Raw genomic sequence first — 25,193 nt, 5'->3', positions numbered from 1 at the left:
GTGTTGACTTATTTGTTTACTCAACAGGAGCAGAACAACCATGAGACCAAGGTAGTGTCCAACGCTTTCCACAAAGTCATGCAGCACATCCAGAGTGAACAGAGTCTGCTGAGTGACATTATGGAGAAATATCTGCTGAACACAAAGGTGAGAGAATTGTTTTAGATGTTTAAAGTGTTTAATTACCAGATTTTCCAGAAATCAAGGTTGGAAGATTCCCAGAATTGTGAGGGAATATGCAGGAAATCTGGAATCATCCATCCAAGATTTCTGGAAAACCTAAAAGTTCCCTTAATGTTGCGACCCTAATCTGAATAGATCTTGCTGTTTGTCTTTAACCATATAGCTTCTCTTTCTGCTGTGTCAGAACACTAGCAGACTGGAGCTCTTATTTCACTCAAACTCATATTTTCTTATCAAGGATGTTCTATTCAGTTTGTGTTCTATTCAGTTTAAGGGTGAGATGCTACAGTGGCAGAATGCTAGCCCGACTCCAGACTCTCTGTTCTCTGTGAAGAAACGTATCCGCAGCCTGAGGGCTCAGCTGAGGTGGAGACAGGTGGAGGAGGCCAGTCTGGAGGAGGTGAGAGACTAGGGAGTCTATTTAGTGCACTACTTTTGACCATGGCCCTCATAAATCAAGCTGCACTTGTACAGATAACTCCTCCAAAGGGCTTTGACTTGTCAAACAGGGCAGAAAGCTAACACAATATGATGCCCCATTTCCTTATTCATTCAGCCATTTACTTAGATAACTAGCTAGTTAAACTTAAGGGTCACCCTAATGCAGAATTCTATGCTTTTCACTCAGGGGGAAAAAATATAAATCTCATATCTCATTGTAAACGCAGATCTAAAATGCTTCTTATTGTAATTTCTGTTCGGCATCAAACTAATTTCATTCATCAGTTGCGCTTCTCCACTCGGATGAGAATTCAGGAATGGGCATTCTATCAGCAGACAGAACTCTGACTGATGTGGAGCTACTGTTCTCCATCATTCTATCAGCAGACAGCGCTCTGACTGATGTGGAGCTACTGTTCTCCATCATTCTATCAGCAGACAGCACTCTGACTGATGTGGAGCTACTGTTCTCCATCATTCTATCAGCAGACAGCACTCTGACTGATGTGGAGCTACTGTTCTCCATCATTCTATCAGCAGACAGCTCTCTGACAGATGTGTAGCTACTGTTCTCCATCATTCTATCAGCAGACAGCACTCTGACTGATGTGTAGCTACTGTTCTCCATCATTCTATCAGCAGACAGCACTCTGACTGATGTGGAGCTACTGTTCTCCATCATTCTATCAGCAGACAGCTCTCTGACAGATGTGTAGCTACTGTTCTCCATCATTCTATCAGCAGACAGCACTCTGACTGATGTGGAGCTACTGTTCTCCATCATTCTATCAGCAGACAGCACTCTGACTGATGTGGAGCTACTTTTCACCAGTACTTTTCTCAGTGTAGCCAGCCTATTTTTCACCATTAAAATGCAAGATTAACTTTAAACAAAACATTAGGACATTTAGCTGGCTACATTCTTTCTATGATAAACATTAGAAATATAATGGCCATGCATCGTTGTTTGCAACAACAAAAAATACCTTTCTTTTTCATTGTAAGCTCATTTACTTGTGTGGCTGCCAGCCAAATAGTGTGGCACTTCTGTTGTAAAAGAAGCTATTTTCTGCTGAATGTGTTGCATTCATGTATTTTCTGCTGAATGTGTTGCATTAATGTATTTTCTGCTGAATGTGTTGCATTAATGTATTTTCTGCTGAATGTGTTGCATTCATGTATTTTCTGCTGAATGTGTTGCATTAATGTATTTTCTGCTGAATGTGTTGCACTAATGTATTTTCTGTGAAGGAGAACTAAAGTTGCATGTCCCTGATCACTATTGAAGCGAAAACAAAAATGACTTTCAATATAAAACAATGACCCCTGTGAACACAAAGCTGGACTCACCTACTCCCACTTTCTCCTGTTGTGCTATTTCCAAACAAACACGTGACTGTCTCAACTGTTCTGGGGAACTACGCTGAGCTTCATAATGTGACAGGTGAAATGATCACCGCGATCTGCTTTATCTCCTAACGTATTGCACAAGTTGACTGCAGGTATTTACTTAAGTAGCTACAAATATAAACATGTATTGAAACACTTCAACTTCCAGTAAATAACATCGTCCTATCACTAAAATATGTACAAAAGCACAGACTTTGACCACACTGCTCTGGACTAATACTATGGCTAAACATGCTGTAAGTGGAGACATGGAGAATAGTTCTGTATTGAAACCCCCCCCCCAAATAGTTTCAACGGTATTGAAAAACCAATCTGTGGCCATTTCCAAATACCCCGGTATACGGTATACCGGCCAAGCCTATAGGATGCCGCTTGGAACACAGTCCCAGAACAGCTGGTTTGTCTGCGGAGGACACCCAGCTCATGTGCTCAGTTTGTATAGTTATAATGGCTGAATGATTTCCTGTCAATGCAGTAGTGAGGAGAGTGGTAATATAGGAAGGGGAGGGTTATTAATGGTTTCTCCTGTCAGGCTGAAGATTTTGACCTAACAGAGATTCTGAAGAAGAAGGAAGAGATCGCTGAGATCAGAAACACTCTTTTCCAAGAAATCGGTCAAGAAAGAAAAGAATATGTACGTTACATGTTCCAACATCTTTCCATCATTCTAATTCTGTCATTTATGTTCTGTCATTCTAATTCTGTCATTTATGTTCTGTCATTCTAATTCTGTCATTTATGTTCTGTCATTCTAATTCTGTCATTCTAATTCTGTCATTCTAATTCTGTCATTTATGTTCTGTCATTTATGTTCTGTCATTTTAATTCTGTTATTTATGTTCTGTCATTCTAATTCTGTCATTCTAATTCTGTCATTCTAATTCTGTCATTTTAATTCTGTCATTTATGTTCTGTCATTCTAATTCTGTCATTCTAATTCTGTCATTCTAATTCTGCCATTTATGTTCTGTCATTTATGTTCTGTCATTTATGTTCTGTCATTCTAATTCTGTCATTTATGTTCTGTCATTTATGTTCTGTCATTTATGTTCTGTCATTTATGTTCTGTCATTCTAATTCTGTCATTCTAATTCTGTCATTCTAATTCTGTCATTCTAATTCTGTCATTTATGTTCTGTCATTCTAATTCTGTCATTCTAATTCTGTCATTTATGTTCTGTCATTTTAATTCTGTCATTTATGTTCTGTCATTTATGTTCTGTCATTTATGTTCTGTCATTCTAATTCTGTAATTTATGTTCTGTCATTCTAATTCTGTCATTTTAATTCTGTCATTCTAATTCTGTCATTCTAATTCTGTCATTCTAATTCTGTCATTCTAATTCTGTCATTTATGTTCTGTCATTTATGTTCTGCATTTTAATTCTGTCATTTATGTTCTGTCATTTATGTTCTGTCATTCTAATTCTGTAATTTATGTTCTGTCATTCTAATTCTGTCATTCTAGTTCTGTCATTCTAGTTCTGTCATTCTAGTTCTGTCATTTATGTTCTGTCATTCTAATTCTGTCATTTATGTTCTGTCATTCTAATTCTGTCATTCTAATTCTGTCATTTATGTTCTGTCATTCTAATTCTGTCATTCTAATTCTGTCATTGTAATTCTGTCATTTATGTTCTGTCATTCTAATTCTGTCATTTATGTTCTGTCATTGTAATTCTGTCATTTATATGTTCTGTCATTGTAATTTGTCATTTATATGTTCTGTCATTGTAATTTGTCATTTATATGTTCTGTCATTGTAATTCTGTCATTTATATGTTCTGTCATTGTAATTCTGTCATTTATATGTTCTGTCATTCTAATTCTGTCATTTATATGTTCTGTCATTCTAATTCCGTCATTCTAATTCTGTCATTCTAATTCTTTCATTTATGTTCTGTCATTTATGTTCTGTCATTCTAATTCTGTCATTTATGTTCTGTCATTCTAATTCTGTCATTTATGTTCTGTCATTCTAATTCTGTCATTCTAATTCTGTCATTCTAATTCTGTCATTTATGTTCTGTCATTCTAATTCTGTCATTTATGTTCTGTCATTCTAATTCTGTCATTTATGTTCTGTCATTCTAATTCTGTCATTTATATGTTCTGTCATTGTAATTCTGTCATTTATATGTTCTGTCATTGTAATTCTGTCATTTATATGTTCTGTCATTGTAATTCTGTCATTTATATGTTCTGTCATTGTAATTCTGTCATTTATATGTTCTGTCATTCTAATTCTGTCATTTATATGCTCTGTCATTCTAATTCTGTCATTCTAATTCTGTGTTCCAACTAAGTCCGGGGAACACTTCCACACTTCTCATCAAATCAGTTCCACTCATCACACCCCTCCCTAATAGCTGTGTCATGTTTGAGTTGTAGATGAAGCTCAGTGCTCTGGCTGAAGGCTGCTGTCCTGAGCTCCCCCTGCTCTACCCTGAGGCAGACATCCACAGCCACATGGTGAGACACAACCGGAGTCCTGACTGATCCAACTATACCTCTGTACAAGACCATATGGAAAACAGGACATGGTCACATTGTGCTGCAGTACTATCCCCGAGTGGAAATCTGTCAATGTGTCCAGTATTATTTCAGTGTGTGTTCCTAATTACCATGTTCTCATCATGTATGTATTATTAGCAGCACCTACGTATTTCACAGATGTGAGTATGATGACCACAACCGTGTGTGTGTGTGTGTGTGTGTGTGTGTGTGTGTGTGTGTGTGTGTGTGTGTGTGTGTGTGTGTGTGTGCAGAGCTCTGGAGGTCTGGTGGTGAAGAGTCTGGACAGGGACATGTTTGACGCTGAGCCCATGAAGGAGCTGAGTGGACGCAGGCCTCTGGTCTGTACTGAGTTCCAGGGACAGAGGGTCATACTCAAGGTAACCCCTTTTTCACACACCTTTTTAGGGCTACGTCCCAAATAGCACCCTATTCTCTATATAGTGCACTACTTTTGACTAGGTCCCCATAGAGCTCTGGTTAAAAGTTGTGCACTATATAGGGAATAGGGTGCAATTCGGGAGTTAACCTTACAGGTTAAAAACATTGTGTAAATGTGAAACTCTGTCAGGCCTAAATGTGAGCAAACATTTTGAAACAGAATGGTTGTTCTTTTTGAACATGTTCAGGTATTACTGCTGCTGTTTTAAAGATGTTTTGATCACGTTTAGTGCCAACTGAGAGACCCTGGTCTTTTGACAGAGGTTTAGCTGTTATCCTTATTGGTGGTTTGTGTCTGGTTTCCCTGTCAGGGTTACACTGTGAATGAGGAGGCAGAGGCCAGAGTGTTGGAGAGAACCACCCAGTTTCACAGAACCAGGACGCAGCGGGAGAGTCAGACTGACACTGCAATACTCCCTCTTCTGGCACTGTTCTTTGGCAAGGTACAGCTCACTCAGCTTCCCTGTCTCGACCCAGTCACTAAGCTTCAAATGTCTTCCTGTCTTACAAGCCACATGTTTCATGATCTGAGGAACTTGACTTGATCTGAAAATGCGGTCGGAGGCTTCGTATGGAGGGTGTGATGTAATTGCGGAGCCTCCTGAGGCGTGCAGAGGCCAAGTCAAGCTCCGTACCGCATCGCCGTGAGCCTCCCAAATGTTGTAACAATGCAGAGGGCTCTGTTTAGCTCTGCGTTGACAGTAGGTGGGGGCGTTACGTCCTGTATAAACACACACACTTCCTTGACAACTTCCTTCCCAACAGCTCTGCTTCCCTAAGCGTGAGAAGTATGAAAGCCCTGAAGTCCATGGAGGCTACATCGTAGTAAATGTTGTACAGCCACTTCAGATGTCTGATTGACCAGGCAGAGCCTTTTAGAGGTCGTGTTCTCCATTTGTCATGATGTATGTTTTACTAGGATCCCTTCTCTTTCAGTCAGACCCTCTTGCCTATGTGATGGTGCCATACTTCCCCAATGGAAGTCTCTGGGCTGTTCAGGCTGCCAAACCCCTAACTGCCACAGTGAGTTCTCTCGGCTACCTTCCTCATATTTCACGTTTAGAGTTACAAAATTCCCAGGTTTCCAGAAATCTTGGTTGGAGGATTCCTGGATTTCCCTTCTTCCAACAGAGTTTTCTGGAAAATCGTGCAATTTTGGAACCTTATTCACATGCCCTTGTTTTGTAGTAGTATAACACATTGACCTACTGTCCTGTCTCTCCCATCAGGAGACTGGTAGTATAACACATTGACCTACTGTCCTGTCTCTCCCATCAGGAGACTGGTAGTATAACACATTGACCTACTGTCCTGTCTCTCCCATCAGGAGACTGGTAGTATAACACATTGACCTACTGTCCTGTCTCTCCCATCAGGAGACTGGTAGTATAACACATTGACCTACTGTCCTGTCTCTCCCATCAGGAGACTGGTAGTATAACACATTGACCTACTGTCCTGTCTCTCCCATCAGGAGACTGGTAGTATAACACATTGACCTACTGTCCTGTCTCTCCCATCAGGAGACTGGTAGTATAACACATTGACCTACTGTCCTGTCTCTCCCATCAGGAGACTGGTAGTATAACACATTGACCTACTGTCCTGTCTCTCCCATCAGGAGACTGGTAGTATAACACATTGACCTACTGTCCTGTCTCTCCCATCAGGAGACTGGTAGTATAACACATTGACCTACTGTCCTGTCTCTCCCATCAGGAGACTGGTAGTATAACACATTGACCTACTGTCCTGTCTCTCCCATCAGGAGACTGGTAGTATAACACATTGACCTACTGTCCTGTCTCTCCCATCAGGAGACTGGTAGTATAACACATTGACCTACTGTCCTGTCTCTCCCATCAGGAGACTGGTAGTATAACACATTGACCTACTGTCCTGTCTCTCCCATCAGGAGACTGGTAGTATAACACATTGACCTACTGTCCTGTCTCTCCCATCAGGAGACTGGTAGTATAACACATTGACCTACTGTCCTGTCTCTCCCATCAGGAGACTGGTAGTATAACACATTGACCTACTGTCCTGTCTCTCCCATCAGGAGACTGGTAGTATAACACATTGACCTACTGTCCTGTCTCTCCCATCAGGAGACTGGTAGTATAACACATTGACCTACTGTCCTGTCTCTCCCATCAGGAGACTGGTAGTATAACACATTGACCTACTGTCCTGTCTCTCCCATCAGGAGACTGGTAGTATAACACATTGACCTACTGTCCTGTCTCTCCCATCAGGAGACTGGTAGTATAACACATTGACCTACTGTCCTGTCTCTCCCATCAGGAGACTGGTAGTATAACACATTGACCTACTGTCCTGTCTCTCCCATCAGGAGACTGGTAGTATAACACATTGACCTACTGTCCTGTCTCTCCCATCAGGAGACTGGTAGTATAACACATTGACCTACTGTCCTGTCTCTCCCATCAGGAGACTGGTAGTATAACACATTGACCTACTGTCCTGTCTCTCCCATCAGGAGACTGGTAGTATAACACATTGACCTACTGTCCTGTCTCTCCCATCAGGAGACTGGTAGTATAACACATTGACCTACTGTCCTGTCTCTCCCATCAGGAGACTGGTAGTATAACACATTGACCTACTGTCCTGTCTCTCCCATCAGGAGACTGGTAGTATAACACATTGACCTACTGTCCTGTCTCTCCCATCAGGAGACTGGTAGTATAACACATTGACCTACTGTCCTGTCTCTCCCATCAGGAGACTGGTAGTATAACACATTGACCTACTGTCCTGTCTCTCCCATCAGGAGACTGGTAGTATAACACATTGACCTACTGTCCTGTCTCTCCCATCAGGAGACTGGTAGTATAACACATTGACCTACTGTCCTGTCTCTCCCATCAGGAGACTGGTAGTATAACACATTGACCTACTGTCCTGTCTCTCCCATCAGGAGACTGGTAGTATAACACATTGACCTACTGTCCTGTCTCTCCCATCAGGAGACTGGTAGTATAACACATTGACCTACTGTCCTGTCTCTCCCATCAGGAGACTGGTAGTATAACACATTGACCTACTGTCCTGTCTCTCCCATCAGGAGACTGGTAGTATAACACATTGACCTACTGTCCTGTCTCTCCCATCAGGAGACTGGTAGTATAACACATTGACCTACTGTCCTGTCTCTCCCATCAGGAGACTGGTAGTATAACACATTGACCTACTGTCCTGTCTCTCCCATCAGGAGACTGGTAGTATAACACATTGACCTACTGTCCTGTCTCACCCATCAGGAGACTGGTAGTATAACACATTGACCTACTGTCCTGTCTCTCCCATCAGGAGACTGGTAGTATAACACATTGACCTACTGTCCTGTCTCTCCCATCAGGAGACTGGTAGTATAACACATTGACCTACTGTCCTGTCTCTCCCATCAGGAGACTGGTAGTATAACACATTGACCTACTGTCCTGTCTCTCCCATCAGGAGACTGGTAGTATAACACATTGACCTACTGTCCTGTCTCTCCCATCAGGAGACTGGTAGTATAACACATTGACCTACTGTCCTGTCTCTCCCATCAGGAGACTGGTAGTATAACACATTGACCTACTGTCCTGTCTCTCCCATCAGGAGACTGGTAGTATAACACATTGACCTACTGTCCTGTCTCTCCCATCAGGAGACTGGTAGTATAACACATTGACCTACTGTCCTGTCTCTCCCATCAGGAGACTGGTAGTATAACACATTGACCTACTGTCCTGTCTCTCCCATCAGGAGACTGGTAGTATAACACATTGACCTACTGTCCTGTCTCTCCCATCAGGAGACTGGTAGTATAACACATTGACCTACTGTCCTGTCTCTCCCATCAGGAGACTGGTAGTATAACACATTGACCTACTGTCCTGTCTCTCCCATCAGGAGACTGGTAGTATAACACATTGACCTACTGTCCTGTCTCTCCCATCAGGAGACTGGTAGTATAACACATTGACCTACTGTCCTGTCTCACCCATCAGGAGACTGGTAGTATAACACATTGACCTACTGTCCTGTCTCTCCCATCAGGAGACTGGTAGTATAACACATTGACCTACTGTCCTGTCTCTCCCATCAGGAGACTGGTAGTATAACACATTGACCTACTGTCCTGTCTCTCCCATCAGGAGACTGGTAGTATAACACATTGACCTACTGTCCTGTCTCTCCCATCAGGAGACTGGTAGTATAACACATTGACCTACTGTCCTGTCTCTCCCATCAGGAGACTGGTAGTATAACACATTGACCTACTGTCCTGTCTCTCCCATCAGGAGACTGTGAAGGTGATGAGAGGCGTGGCCAGGGGCCTCCAGGCCCTCCACGCTGCAGGCGTCACCCATGCCTCCCTCAACCCCAACAACGTCTTCGTCCTCCACCGACACCAAGGCATGGTGGGAGACTACGACTTCATAAAGACTCCTGTGAGTAGCCTGTCCTCAATCCTAACTTGGAGGCGAAAGAAACGCACACCTGTTTTAGTAGAGGTGCTGGCTAGCGGAGTAGAACACCTGTTTAGGAGAGGTGCTGGCTAGCAGAGTAGAACACCTGTTTAGGAGAGGTGCTGGCTAGCGGAGTAGAACACCTGTATAGGAGAGGTGCTGGTTAGCAGAGTAGAACACCTGTTTAGGAGAGGTGCTGGCTAGCGGAGTAGAACACCTGTTTAGGAGAGGTGCTGGCTAGCGGAGTAGAACACCTGTTTAGTAGAGGTGCTGGCTAGCGGAGTAGAACACCTGTTTAGGAGAGGTGCTGGCTAGCGGAGTAGAACACCTGTTTAGGTGAGGTGCTGGTTAGCAGAGTAGAACACCTGTTTAGTAGAGGTGCTGGTTAGCAGAGTAGAACACCTGTTTAGGAGAGGTGCTGGCTAGCGGAGTAGAACACCTGTTTAGGTGAGGTGCTGGCTAGCGGAGTAGAACACCTGTTTAGGAGAGGTGCTGGCTAGCGGAGTAGAACACCTGTTTAGTAGAGGTGCTGGCTAGCGGAGTAGAACACCTGTTTAGTAGAGGTGCTGGTTAGCAGAGTAGAACACCTGTTTAGGAGAGGTGCTGGCTAGCGGAGTAGAACACCTGTTTAGTAGAGGTGCTGGCTAGCGGAGTAGAACACCTGTATAGGAGAGGTGCTGGCTAGCGGAGTAGAACACCTGTATAGGAGAGGTGCTGGCTAGCGGAGTAGAACACCTGTTTAGGAGAGGTGCTGGCTAGCGGAGTAGAACACCTGTTTAGGAGAGGTGCTGGCTAGCGGAGTAGAACACCTGTTTAGGAGAGGTGCTGGCTAGCGGAGTAGAACACCTGTTTAGGAGAGGTGCTGGCTAGCGGAGTAGAACACCTGTTTAGGAGAGGTGCTGGCTAGCGGAGTAGAACACCTGTTTAGGAGAGGTGCTGGCTAGCGGAGTAGAACACCTGTTTAGTAGAGGTGCTGGCTAGCGGAGTAGAACACCTGTTTAGTAGAGGTGCTGGTTAGCAGAGTAGAACACCTGTTTAGGAGAGGTGCTGGCTAGCGGAGTAGAACACCTGTTTAGTAGAGGTGCTGGCTAGCGGAGTAGAACACCTGTTTAGGAGAGGTGCTGGCTAGCGGAGTAGAACACCTGTATAGGAGAGGTGCTGGTTAGCAGAGTAGAACACCTGTTTAGGAGAGGTGCTGGCTAGCGGAGTAGAACACCTGTTTAGGAGAGGTGCTGGCTAGCGGAGTAGAACACCTGTTTAGTAGAGGTGCTGGCTAGCGGAGTAGAACACCTGTTTAGGAGAGGTGCTGGCTAGCGGAGTAGAACACCTGTTTAGGTGAGGTGCTGGTTAGCAGAGTAGAACACCTTTTTAGTAGAGGTGCTGGTTAGCAGAGTAGAACACCTGTTTAGGAGAGGTGCTGGCTAGCGGAGTAGAACACCTGTTTAGGTGAGGTGCTGGCTAGCGGAGTAGAACACCTGTTTAGGAGAGGTGCTGGCTAGCGGAGTAGAACACCTGTTTAGTAGAGGTGCTGGCTAGCGGAGTAGAACACCTGTTTAGTAGAGGTGCTGGTTAGCAGAGTAGAACACCTGTTTAGGAGAGGTGCTGGCTAGCGGAGTAGAACACCTGTTTAGTAGAGGTGCTGGCTAGCGGAGTAGAACACCTGTATAGGAGAGGTGCTGGCTAGCGGAGTAGAACACCTGTATAGGAGAGGTGCTGGCTAGCGGAGTAGAACACCTGTTTAGGAGAGGTGCTGGCTAGCGGAGTAGAACACCTGTTTAGGAGAGGTGCTGGCTAGCGGAGTAGAACACCTGTTTAGGAGAGGTGCTGGCTAGCGGAGTAGAACACCTGTTTAGGAGAGGTGCTGGCTAGCGGAGTAGAACACCTGTTTAGGAGAGGTGCTGGCTAGCGGAGTAGAACACCTGTTTAGGAGAGGTGCTGGCTAGCGGAGTAGAACACCTGTTTAGGAGAGGTGCTGGCTAGCGGAGTAGAACACCTGTTTAGGGAGAGGTGCTGGCTAGCGGAGTAGAACACCTGTTTAGGGGAGGTGCTGGCTAGCGGAGTAGAACACCTGTTTAGGGGAGGTGCTGGCTAGCGGAGTAGAACACCTGTTTAGGGGAGGTGCTGGCTAGCGGAGTAGAACACCTGTTTAGGTGAGGTGCTGGCTAGCGGAGTAGAACACCTGTTTAGGTGAGGTGCTGGCTAGCGGAGTAGAACACCTGTTTAGGAGAGGTGCTGGCTAGCGGAGTAGAACACCTGTTTAGGAGAGGTGCTGGCTAGCGGAGTAGAACACCTGTTTAGGAGAGGTGCTGGCTAGCGGAGTAGAACACCTGTTTAGGTGAGGTGCTGGCTAGCGGAGTAGAACACCTGTTTAGGAGAGGTGCTGGCTAGCGGAGTAGAACACCTGTTTAGGAGAGGTGCTGGCTAGCGGAGTAGAACACCTGTTTAGGAGAGGTGCTGGCTAGCGGAGTAGAACACCTGTTTAGGTGAGGTGCTGGCTAGCGGAGTAGAACACCTGTTTAGGAGAGGTGCTGGCTAGCGGAGTAGAACACCTGTTTAGGTGAGGTGCTGGCTAGCGGAGTAGAACACCTGTTTAGGTGAGGTGCTGGCTAGCGGAGTAGAACACCTGTTTAGGTGAGGTGCTGGCTAGCGGAGTAGAACACCTGTTTAGGTGAGGTGCTGGCTAGCGGAGTAGAACACTTAAATGAAAGGAGACGCACACTCTAGGAGCTCAGATGTAATAATTGAATAACCTAATAACCAACGTTTTGACAGACAAGCTGTCTTCATCAGGGTATAATGACAGACACTGCGGGTGACTAGTTTATATAGTGCCAAAGGACACACTGGTGTCTGTAATCATGGCCGGGTGTGGCCTGATATCATTGGTTAATTCTCAGATATAAAAATAACATGCAAAAAACATGAATGGACAGCATAACCCTAACTTACAACATCTCGCTCGTCAAACAAAAACAACTGTTTTCCCCCTCCATTTTAAATACACTATCTCATGTACCTTGGTTTCTTTTACACCCGTCTGAATGAGCGCCATATATGGTTGTTTCATGGTTGTACGTACCATGTTGGTTCCAGGTACAGAGGGCAATGGACAGTGGGATGGTGGCCGGCTCTATCAGCCTGGTGGCCCCAGAGCTCTGCCAGACACAAGGCACACCTCCTACTCCAGCCTGTGACATGTACTCCTACGGCTGCCTGCTGTTCTGGGTAAAATACCTTCATGTTGCCCTCTCTGTAGATCAGCCCAGGTTTCTGTATAACACAAGATGGATGGCTCTATAGCCCATGGTCAAGCAGCTTTGGGACAGAGTGGAATACAGCAGGAATTGATATGTATTTTAAGGGGTTTCAGGGAATCTCTGACATGTCATACAGGAGAAATCATTAGCAAAAGTTAATGATAACATTGATTATTCATCCGGAGAAACTCTAGGAGATGTGAACAATAGACTTGTTGAAAATAAGCTCTCAGTAAGCAGTTGGGTCCATACCATTTATTTTTTGTCATCAACAACTCTGTTTGCAGCTGCATGCCCCAGGGTTCAACGGGGATCTGGATAGTGGAAGAAGACTGGCCCTGGATATCAGCGGAGTGAAACTGGTCAGTAACCCTGATAGCCTTTTCATGCTTCAATTCATTTAGAATGCATTTTATTTTTGCTCCCAAACTGCAGGTCATGTGTTTTAATTAGGAGAATAATACATGTCATTTTTAACATGCTTTCCATTGAAAGACAATCACAAAGTGCTAAAAGGATGATGTGTATCCTCTTGGCCAGGAGGCCAGACTCCAAGCCCTGCTGTCTAAGCTGCTGGTGTGTGTTGGAAGACTGACTGCAGCTGAGACCCTGGCTGATGACTACTTCCTGTCTGACCAGTAACCAGGCAACAAGGAGCTAGTACAGTAACCAGTACATACTGGGATAGTTTGGTTGACAGTTTTACTTTAATACTAGCCTGGGTAACGTCTGTTTAGCTAACATTCCACTCCGTGACATGCCAAAGATGGTTTAGTATGTCAAGAAGTGGAATAATGGCTAAACAGACCAGTACCCAGACTACTTCAATACTACAATGTTTTGTTGATCTGCCAATATAAAAGCACAATATATTTGTCAGTCTGCTGATGTAAAAGCACAGTATCATGTTGTTTAACTGTATATTCTTTTCCTTTTTAAATGTTCTGTTCAGTAATTAGATTATGTTGGGGTATCCTGTCTTGCAGTTGTCACTTTCTAGAGTAAATAAAAGACGTGTTCTGAGATGGACCTGATCTGTATGGACCTGATCTCATTTACAACTCAAAAGGAACCACCACCAGCACAATGCTTTCAGTTCTAAGAAGTTAGAGTTTTTGCTGCTATGTACTCTTTAACACTTGTTCTGTGCTCTGTTGCTGACTGTCTCCTGTCTTGCCTGATCGGGATGTTGTCAGCATCAATCTACTGTAAAATCTTTGAAAACCCCTTGGAAAACGCTCCCCCAAAGAAAATTGTTATCATTATATGGTTTCTCACCCTTCAATGGTTGAAAACTATGGTCAGATTTTTGTGCCCCCTACGTGCCCCTATTTTACAGAACTGCGGGTTGATGGTTTTGCACTCTCCAAATGTCCTTTGATTTGGAGAGGTATTCATTAGAAGTTGGGCTTTTTTTGTTGTCTATTTCCATCTGTCAAAACACAATGTTCATATTGTATTTTTGCCTCATTCTCATCATTTAATTTCATATCCAAACTGCTGGAGTAAAAATAATAAAGTTGCTTCAATGCCTCATTCCATATGGAGCCAGATGTGTATATGGGCTTGTCCTTATGTGGTGATGACTTCCTTAATCCTTGTTGTTCTGATGTGGAACAACAGGCATCCATGAGAGAGGACTACTGCTGCCCATCTTCTGCCTGTCTGGGAATGGTTACTTCCTTAATCCTTGTTGTTCTGATGTGGAACAACAGGCATCCGTGAGAGAGGACTACTGTTGCCCATCTTCTGCCTGTCTGGGAATGGTTACTTCCTTAATCCTTGTTGTTCTGATGTGGAACAACAGGCATCCATGAGAGAGGACTACTGCTGCCCATCTTCTGCCTGTCTGGGAATGGTTACTTCCTTAATCCTTGTTGTTCTGATGTGGAACAACAGGCATCCATGAGAGAGGACTACTGCTGCCCATCTTCTGCCTGTCTGGGGATGGTTTTCCATGACAGTTAATGGCTCATCAAATTGGGGAGGATCTGTAAGAGTGGTGTCACTGGTTTGACAATGACCTGTCTGCATTAGGGCTTGTGAGAGATTTACCCAGAGGTCTTCTTTTCCTTCAGGACTGTTGGTGGTGTATCCTTTGAGTAGACTTGCATTGAAATTGATAGGTAAATTATTCAGGAGAAATAATGGCTGTCTATCGGGAGCGGTTCTTTACAAAACCTTACCCAACTATAATTTTATGCCCTTTTGCCTAATGGTTGGCTGTTTGAATTGCTTGCATCTTATGTGGTAGAAGTTGCTATTTTACACATGGTCAACTTTGAACATGTCCCAAGTAATCGCTGTTACATTTTAGCAGATGCTCTTATCCAGAGCAATCAGGGTTAAGTTCCTTGCTCAAGAGTGCATCGACAGATTTCACCTAGTCTGCTTAGAGATTCCAAATCCAGCGATCTTTCAGTTACTGGCCCAATGCTCTTAACCCCTAGGCTATCTGCTGCCCTGTTGGTGTATGTAGGAGTCTCAGGACGTTGTTGTGATTCAGTGTTTGGAAGAGGCACTATCCCCCTGGAAGATGCATCATTCTGATAAACTTCACTTTGTAATAGGAAGGGCTGATGGAGGAAGATGAGCAGACAGTTCATGTAAACACTACTTTTTACTGTTAGGACTTGTCAGCCTGTTTTAAAATACACTTCTTGTCCCTTTTAGTGTTTTAAACTAACATAACTAAATTCTCCATTCACCAGAACCACTGGGACATATTTTTAATAAACACATTTTAATGCAAAATGAACAAATGAACCATCAGTCGATTCAAGATAAGCATCAGTGGTTTTCTAGTGGAAAACCATGAAGAGCTTGTCAGGCAAGCAGTTATCTCAAAGTGGGCACTCTTTTTAAATGAAACGTTGAAACTATAAATCCACTTCAAGACATTGTCCCTGCCTGGACTCTGGCAGTTGTACAGCAATCTCTCTTCTGGACAGATCCATTTAGGTGAACAAGGGACTGGATGAAAAGCATGCTGTGATCGTATCTGTGATCACTGTGACCTGCTGTGCCCTCACTCACACATGTACTCCTGATGCATTAGGTTACAGCTCCGGTTACATACTAGGGAATATGATTCATAGTGATCCCAATGTAATACTCTGCTATCCAGATTGGTGTCAGTGATAGTAAAATAACATACAGTATGGGGTATGGCTGTAGACAGACTTGCCTCATCAAACAAACTGATGTGATTTTTACTATGCAAATTCTCCAAATAATGTTATGGTATGAACTGATGGGATCACTGGAAGTAATGAACCTGCTTTGCTGCTTTCTCTAGCTGCTTGGGGTGCATCCAAAATGGCACCTTATTCCTTACATAGTGCACTACAATGGCACCCTATTCCCTACATAGTGCACTACAATGGGAATAGTGTGCTATTTGGGACGCTGTTGATCCTCCCTCCGATACGTCCATCAATATTAACGGTCAATTATAATTACTGAAGACCACAAGAGCAAAGCAGCTAAACTCTTCTTAATTGCTGAAGGCCACAAGGGCTAAGCAGCTAAACTCGTCTCCTGTCTGACTAGATGCAGGAAAGTCAATCGTGAGCGAAAAGACGGGAGAATGTTCTAGATCAGGAAATGTATTATTGGTTTCTTAATTTTTTTTGCAGTATATTGATGAGCATAAAATAAGTCTCTAAAGGATTGATTCACTGGAGCCAACGATTATTACTTAGATTATTATAAAAGGCACGTACATACATTTCAGTTTTCCATTTTTAATTAGTAAACTTTTCGAAAAACATAATTCCACTTAAACATCTTGGGCTAGTATGTGTGTACAGTTGAAGTTGGAAGTTTACATACGCCTTAGCCAAATACATTTAAACTCAGTTTTTCACAATTCCTGACATTTAATCATAAAAATTCCCTGTCTTAGGTCAGTTAGTATCACCACTTTATTTTAAGAATGTGAAATGTCAGAATAATAGTAGAGATGCTTTTATTTCTTTCATCACATTCCCAGTGGGTCAGAAGTTTACATCCACTCAATTAGTATTTGGTAGCATTGCCTTTAAATTGTTTAACTTGGGTCAAACGTTTCAGGTAGCCTTCCACAAGCTTCCCACAATAAGTTGGGTGATTTGTGGCCCATTCCTCCTGACAGAGCTGGTGTAACTGAGTCAGGTTTGTAAGCCTCCTTGCTCACACACACTTTTTCTGTTCTGCCCACAACATTTTCTACAGGATTGAGGTCAGGGCTTTGTGATGGCCACTCCAATTGCTTGACTTTGTTGTCCTTAAGCCATTTTGCCACAACTTTGGAAGTATGCTTGGGGTCATTGTCTATTTGGAAGACCCATTTGCAACCAAGCTATAACTTCCTGACTGATGTCTTGAGATGTTGCTTCAATATATCCACACAATTTTCCTGCCTCATGATACCATCTATCCTGCAGCAAAGCACACCCACAACATGATGCTGCCACCCCCGTGCTTCACGGTTGGGATGGTGTTCTTCGGTTTGCAAGCCTCCCCTTTTTTCCTCCAAACATAATGATAGTCATTATGGCCAAACAGTTTTATTTTTGTTTCATCAGACCAGAGGACATTTCTCTAAAAAGTACGATCTTTGTCCCCATGTGCAGTTGCAAACCGTAGTCTGGCTTTTTTATGGGGGTTTTGGAGCAGTGGCTTCTTCCTTGCTAAGCGGCCTTTCAGGTTATGTCGATATAGGACTCGTTTTACTGTGGATATAGATACTTTTGTACCTGTTTCCTCCAGCATCTTCACAAGGTCCTTTGCTGTTATTCTGGGATTGATTTGCACTTTTCTCACCAAAGTACGTTAATCTCTAGGAGACAGAACACGTCTCCTTCCTGAGCGGTATGACGGCTGCGTGGTCCCATGGTGTTTATACTCGCGTACTATTGTTTGTACAGATGAACGTGGTACCTTCAGGCGTTTGGAAGGTTGAGGTCTACAATTATTTTTTCTGAGGTCTTGGCTGATTTCTTTTGATTTTCCCATGATGTCAAGCAAAGAGGCACTGAGTTTGAAGGTAGTCCTTGAAATACATCCACAGGTACACCTCCAATTGACTCAAATTATGTAATTTAGCCTATCAGAAGCTTCTAAAACCATGACATAATTTTCTGGAATTTTCCAAGCTATTTAAAGGCACAGTCAACTTAGTGTATGTAAACTTCTGACCCACTGGAATTGTGATACAGTGAATTATAAGTGAAATAATCTGTCTGTAAACATTGTTGGAAAAATGACTTGTCATGCACAAAGTAGATGTCCTAAACGACTTGTCAAAACTATAGTTTGTTAACAAGAAATTTGTGGAGTGGTTGAAAAACGAGTTTTAATGACCCCAACCTAAGTGTATGTAAACTTCCGACTTCAACTGTAGATCAGCGACACAATCTAAATTGAATCCATTTTAAATTCCGGCTATAACACAGTTTCTGAAGTATTCAGTACATGCTATCTGAATTCAGACTTGAATCTGGGTACATCCATATTCCAGAGAGCCTTTCAATGGAAGCTCATTATTGAGACATGGACTTCCACTGGCATTGCTTATCATAACATAAATTGCAGTTGTCAGAGGTCGATGGCATGGTTGAGCAAAGTTTTTAGTGACTCATTGCAAATATTTAGTTTCCTATGGATGTAATGCTCTTAACAAGTTTACGTCCCTTCAAAGAGGATTCTACTCAGACTACAGTTGACAAATGATTTATTTGGTATGCGAAATTATTCAGATGTCCGTCCAGACATTTGATTACACACCCAAATAAAAGCTGTTGATGACAATGACACATTTCCCTATATATATATATATATATATATATATATATCCTGGTTTAATGTTTGTCAGAGTGCTATTACCCATCCCTGAATTCTGAACATTACTTATGTGTTCTTTTGGGCACCCTCCCCTCTCCTCCTCCAAATGCGCTCCATGCCACAGATATAAAACTCCCAGGATGCTTGCTGCCAAAGACAGTTGCGAGCACAGAACAGTCATTCAACGAAACCATCTCCAGTCTTCACAAAATAAAGTGAGTAAAAAGCACTTTTCTGTCGCTGACTATTTGTCTTTGTATCGACTTCCAGGGTTTTGTAAAGTTGTTCTTGATTGAATTACTAAAGAAAATATTTGTTCTCATGGAAAACCTTGTTTGCTGCACATTCATATTTTCAGAGTTGGTTCATATTTTTTCAGTTGGTTATTAAAGATGATGGAATATAGTTTTGGATAACAAGGTGTCGTTGGCTTTATGGTTTATTTACAAGTTATTACGCACAGTAGCAAATAAAAATGATTGCATTTTATTGGCTACATTATGAACTAAGGACAGGAGCACAGTCACAGTGCATTTGTTTTCTAGTTTGATTCTCTGTGCTTTTGTGTGGTTTAGATGCGCCCTAACGCAGCGATGTCTCTGGGTATGCTGGCGGTGTACTCGCTGGTATGCATGTCCACTCTGATGGACGCGTATCCATCCAAACCTGTCATTCCCGCAGAAGATGCACCTGTCGAGGACTTCGCCAAGTACTTCTCTGCACTCAGACACTACATCAACCAAATCACTCGACAGCGGTGAGTTCTTCATCTGGTGAGGGGAAGATACAGCATATGATGAAGATTATTATTATTTTGGGTAAACCATTAAATGCATACATTAAACAAGATGTGCATTTGATCCCAGAAGATAACACTTGAAAAACACTTATTTCCAAAGTGGTTCTGATGATGATGCTTCTGTTTTGTTACCTTTCACAAAATATCTGTATTTCATATAAGGTTTAACTTTGAAGGAAATAAAGGGTTGCAATAAAAAATGTTTTCCTGTTTTCTTTGACTTTTTCTTTACCTCTCTCAGGTATGGGAAAAGATCCAGCCCTGATACAGTGTTCTCTGACCTGCTACAGAGGGAGAGCACAGAGAGCGTCCCACTAGCAAGCTATGGAAGGTGGGTGTAAAAACATACCAAGGATACCGATATACCTGTCCTCAGAATGATCAGCTTTAGCCATCATCTTTTTGGGGGTGGGGATTAGTAGCCTAGATCTAATCCATTATTTTTGTTTTAAGTAGTTTTGTTTATTGATCCACTATAACCTATAGGCTAAAGTATATTGTGCATTTGAGAGTAACAGACACAGCAATAGTCAATTAGTTATTAATCAATGCCAACATAATAATGGCCCAACATAAATGAACACTTTGCTTGTTTCTCCTGACAGATATGAAGACCTACCGTTGTGGTGGTGAAGCCAGTGTATTACGGACTTCCATACCAGTCCCTTTCAACAAACCCACTGCCTGTTTGTCACAACAACACCACACTGCCTGTTGGTCACCGACTCGACCTGGACTTTAATAGATATCTGCAGCCTGCATGCAACCACCTCTCTCTCTGTCTGTCTGTCATAGTAGAAGTGTCCTGTACATATGTTACTTTCTTCTTTTGTGCATCACACTGTGTACTGTAAACCAAAATAAACATCTACTGGTTGGATTAAATACATCATATAAAGTACCTTGGATCATTGTTTTATAATGTGACTCTGTTTTAAGTATATAAACAAGAAAATCCTAGGACTCCAGAATCAGAAAGTAAGCAACGTGGTCTTCCTTAAAGAAAAACGTTTCTAGTGTTGTTTTTACACTTATTGGATACTAGTTGTTCCTGCCACAACCAGGACCAGGATCTACACCTAGAACCACTGCTGCACAGGGTTCTCTTTGTTCCCACTGGTTTTACTAAGATATACTGCCCTCTTCTGGACTGGCCTTAGTACTCTGATACCGTTATACTCCAGCTTGGAATGTAGCCTTCAAACAGCTGTCTGGCGTGAGAGGTGAGAATAACAATCTATTCATTCTGTCCATTATTTCAATGTGTAACATTGTTAACCTTTCACTGGTCTGTGTGGATTTTGATTGTGTACAATCATTCTATATAACAGCACCTTGCCTAACGTGAAAACAAATGTAAGGTGTAGAATCATATTAAATGGCCTGGGATCCCTGGTCAAAAGTAGTTCACTATGGAATAGGGTACGATTTGGGACACTAACCTGGTTACCTCCAAAGGGACATGTAATAATGAGATCCGGTGCATGAACCCAGTTACCTAATATGTGTCCCAAATGGCACCATCTGTAGTGCACTATTTATCGCCTGGTAGTGTGCCACTTGGGACTAAGTCCCGTTTTAGACAGAAGATAGAACAGTCCCTGCATACTAATGGGTTCATTGTTCTAGAATGCTCAAATGTAAAACAAGATTCTGTCCCAAATTGGCACCCTATTCTCTATATTGTGGACTACTTTTGACCAGGGCTCTGGTCTAAAGTAGTGCACTATGTAGGGAATAGGGTGCCAATTTGAGACTAGACCAACAGTAGGATTCTTTATGTTGACAGCCAGAGAATCATGTCAGGTCTATATGTAATGTCTTTGGCTGTACTGAATACATAGGCTACTGCTGTCTGGTGTTTAATGCTTGTTATTTATTTCACAAGGAGTATGAATGTGTAACAGTGCCTAGTTGTGTAACTAACATAGGGCAATTCCGTCCCAAATGGCACCCTATTCCCTATATAGTGCTCTACTTATAGTGGGCTTTACTATATAGGGTGCCATTTGAGGTGTTTATGTGTGGGTTAAAACGGTTTGTGGAGCTCAGGAGACCCAGATGGTCATAGTCGATGTCAAATACAGAATCTATAATTTATGAAATAATTACTGCTATTAAACTATATGAACAGAAAAGAGCATGTCTTCAGTTTTCACACTATCTGTAGTACGTTAAGGAGTGGGTGGGAACTACATTAGCTAGCTGCTCGTCTCTAAAGGGGACTTCGAGATCAAACGTCACCCGGCGGCATGTCTCCATGACAGGAGAGCTGCGCGCTAGACAAACTAGCCTCGTCTGGGGTGCAACGAGTCTATGGAGACTTGAAATTCTGACACGGAGAACGTCAGGTAAAGTCATACATTTTTTATGACCATCTTCTTCGTAGCCCATTGGACTTCGAAACAGCGTGAGGGGCTCAGCGCCACGAAAATGGGTTCAAATAGCGAAACGCAAGTCAGGTTAGGCTAGCAATCCACTCACCATTCTTGCAACACTCGCTAGCTAGCTGACACTAGCTGGATCCAGTCAGGCTGGGACTCAGTTGATTGCTAGCAAGCTAATAATAACATGCTAGCTACCATTGCTAACCTAACATCGGGCTTGTTAGCTGTATTTCTAGACTAGGTTTTAACTAGTTAGCTTGTTGGCTAGCTAAGCCATATATCCAGTTGGATTGTTTGCCACAAGTTATGACGTGGAATTGGACCAATGCTCCGCTGTCATTTTGATTAGCGTCAAATTGTGCTCTAAATAGCTCAAATATCAATTAGTTAATTGGCCAGAAAAGTGGTATTTGCTTTATCTAACGGGACAGTTTACTAATAAAGTTAGCAAACCACTAGGAATGGGTTCAATGCGACCTCTCATCTGCTCCGTCTCAGCCGAATGGGAAACCAAAAATGTCTACACGTGTTCTGCACCCCGCACAGGAAGCTAGCTAATAATGTGTGTGCCTTTGTAACAAGTTGTGAGTCCCAAATGTGTTATGTGGAGTGTAACTAGGGTGTTTGTGAGATTTGTGTTGGCTTTCTGGAAGGTTCCACGTGTTGAGCTGTAAGAGTCAGACATAGCTATGTTAGACACGTTGAGAAAGAACACTTTAGTGTCAACAATGGAGAGGGTAGCCAAATGTTTTACTTTGCATGGATCGGCCCTTTTTTTGTTGTTGGCTATGTGTAGTTAGTTACCCTATACATTATTCTGTTAGTGCCGGCTTACTCACATAATGAGCCCATCGTTTCACCATGACTTGGACGTTTCCATTGCCACAATGAATGATAAAACAGATTGTCCCATCTAACAAGTGTCCCAAATGATACCCAATTCACTACATAGTACACTAGGTGGCCTGGTCAAACGTGGCGTCACTATACAGAGAAAGCGTTCGAGGTGGGACGGAAGTCTTTTTAATGCCTTTATTTGGGAGACGTGATCTGTTTTGGATCAACAGTAAAACACAGACCAGAAATTAAGGTCGTGCCGAATTTGGACTTGTTCCTGTAATTAGTGTTTTTTTTGTTCATTCCTGTGGTAGTGTTCAAATCCTTGTTTGCGTCTGAGATTGAGCTTTAAACATCTTTCATCTTTAAAAAGCCTTATGAAATGGTGTCCGTTAATGAAATAAAAGCAAAGCTCAGGGGACAGACAGGTATGTGTCTTATTCAATGGAGTACAGTAGTACGATGCTTCAGATAGGAAAGTATACTTTTCTATTTAAATGGTCTGTAACATTACACTGAAGCACTCTCCTGAATAAGCCTCTGGTCTGACAGTGAAACCCATTCATCCCTGTAGCCTGCTGCTTATTATATACCCTGGCCCCTTCCCCATGGTCCCTGGTTGGGTCCCTTCCCAGATCCTTTCCCCCTGGTCTCTTGTCCCTGGCTGGGTCCCTTCCACCTGGTCTCTGGCTGGGTCCCTTGTCCCTCCCCCATGGTTCCTGGCTGGCTTCCTTCACCCAAGTACTTAGCTTGGTCCCTTTCCCCCTGGTCCTTAGTTGGGTCCCTGGTCTGGTCCCTTTCTCCCTGGTCCCTGGCTGGGACTCTGGCTGGCATCAGGGTTTAATTGAGGTATTGGAGAATCCAGACAATTTCAGCCTCTGTGGGAATGCTGCTGGCAAGAGCAGCAGTGGGGAACATACCCTGGTTGTCTCCAAAATGGCACCCTATTCCCTTTTATAGTGCACTACTTTTGACCATGGGCCATAGGGTAGTGTACTGTATAGAGAAAGGGTGCTATTTGGGAGAGAACCAGGGTGTGAATTCTGATTCCCTCTGAAGTGTGCAGTCAATGTGTACTGCACTCATTCACTCCCCCTCACATACAGTATTTGTAAAGGAATGGACTGGTGTGAACCTCAGTTGAAACAATAACAAAGTGACCCACCCGGTTTCAGGTTTGTTCAGAAGCTGAGGGAAGAGCCTGGAGAAATGTAACCACTCTCAAATGCATAGACAGAGCTATGGATGCAAGGACTGACCATCCATGATATCAGAATTATAGGTTTATCCATGTTTTGAGGCTATACAGTGTTTGTTTACATTTACATTGTTTCCAAACATTGGAGTTTATATTTTGTGTTCTGATGGGGTACAACAGTTGAACTAAGCTCATGAGACATAAGTTAGCCTATATTCTTCAAGAATCAATGGGTATATAGCATTCATGTAGAAGTCCAAAAATGAATGTAGCAACTAAGGATTGTAGCTTTAAGGAATATGGTGGATATAATCCCCTCTCAAATTCATGCTTAAACTGATCTAGTGCTCTAATTTAAACCCACATAATAAAAATACTACAGTTTACTATGGAATACTATAGTATAATACTATACTACACTCTGTAGTATCCCTCGATCATGTGTAGTACTTAGTATAGAATTGTGTAGTATAGTGTACAATGCTATAATAAATATTGTTATTATCCACACAAAAAACACTAGTAAATACTACACTATTTAATTTGCATATACCCTGCCCATTCCCCCTCCGCCATATCCCAATTTGTGCCACCTGTAAGTGAGAAACCTACATGACACGTACAGACCATATAATGTTTTACCTATGGTTATAGAAAAGAGTAGAAGCTCTGAACTCCCCGTTCAGAACCCAGTCCTACCTATCTGCAGGTTATCTGATCTTTTAGTCTTTCACAGAACCCAGTCCTACCTATCTGCAGGTTATCTGATCTTTTAGTCTTTCACAGAACCCAGTCCTACCTATCTGCAGGTTATCTGATCTTTTAGTCTTTCACAGAACCCAGTCCTACCTATCTGCAGGTTATCTGATCTTTTAGTCTTTCTCAGAACCCAGTCCTACCTATCTGCAGGTTATCTGATCTTTTAGTCTTTCTCAGAACCCAGTCCTACCTATCTGCAGGTTATCTGATCTTTTAGTCTTTCACAGAACCCAGTCCTACCTATCTGCAGGTTATCTGATCTTTTAGTCTTTCACAGAACCCAGTCCTACCTATCTACAGGTTATCTGATCTTTTAGTCTTTCACAGAACCCAGTCCTACCTATCTGCAGGTTATCTGATCTTTTAGTCTTTCACAGAACCCAGTCCTACCTATCTACAGGTTATCTGATCTTTTAGTCTTTCTCAGAACCCAGTCCTACCTATCTGCAGGTTATCTGATCTTTTAGTCTTTCTCAGAACCCAGTCCTACCTATCTACAGGTTATCTGATCTTTTAGTCTTTCACAGAACCCAGTCCTACCTATCTGCAGGTTATCTGATCTTTTAGTCTTTCACAGAACCCAGTCCTACCTATCTACAGGTTATCTGATCTTTTAGTCTTTCACAGAACCCAGTCCTACCTATCTACAGGTTATCT

At 42.8% G+C, this 25,193-nt stretch overlaps 2 protein-coding genes across 2 annotated transcripts in view; both read left to right on the top strand.

Moving 5' to 3' along the window:
• LOC106577404 (serine/threonine-protein kinase 31) overlaps nt 1–13,764 on the top strand; it is a 33,475-nt gene extending 19,711 nt beyond the window's left edge. The window contains exons 15-25 of the mRNA XM_045719214.1: nt 28–147; nt 452–583; nt 2,567–2,668; nt 4,426–4,506; nt 4,803–4,928; nt 5,301–5,432; nt 5,926–6,012; nt 9,306–9,455; nt 12,567–12,698; nt 13,018–13,092; nt 13,271–13,764. Of these exons, the coding sequence (XP_045575170.1) occupies nt 28–147; nt 452–583; nt 2,567–2,668; nt 4,426–4,506; nt 4,803–4,928; nt 5,301–5,432; nt 5,926–6,012; nt 9,306–9,455; nt 12,567–12,698; nt 13,018–13,092; nt 13,271–13,372 (1,239 nt within the window). The 3' untranslated portion in view covers nt 13,373–13,764. The remainder of the gene's footprint in view (nt 1–27; nt 148–451; nt 584–2,566; nt 2,669–4,425; nt 4,507–4,802; nt 4,929–5,300; nt 5,433–5,925; nt 6,013–9,305; nt 9,456–12,566; nt 12,699–13,017; nt 13,093–13,270) is intronic.
• Nucleotides 13,765–18,690: 4,926 nt separating this feature from the next.
• LOC106592859 (pro-neuropeptide Y) lies at nt 18,691–20,266 on the top strand. Its single transcript, XM_014184208.2, has 4 exons — nt 18,691–18,771; nt 19,132–19,313; nt 19,597–19,686; nt 19,961–20,266. Exons 1-4 carry the CDS (start codon nt 18,697–18,699, stop codon nt 19,986–19,988), a joined length of 375 nt encoding a protein of 124 aa, XP_014039683.2. The 5' UTR covers nt 18,691–18,696; the 3' UTR covers nt 19,989–20,266.
• Nucleotides 20,267–25,193: the final 4,927 nt, after the last annotated feature.

Source organism: Salmo salar, chromosome ssa05 (genome assembly GCF_905237065.1).
Source record: "Salmo salar chromosome ssa05, Ssal_v3.1, whole genome shotgun sequence".
Taxonomy (NCBI): domain Eukaryota; kingdom Metazoa; phylum Chordata; class Actinopteri; order Salmoniformes; family Salmonidae; genus Salmo; species Salmo salar.
This window is presented reverse-complemented; position numbering and strand designations above follow the sequence as displayed.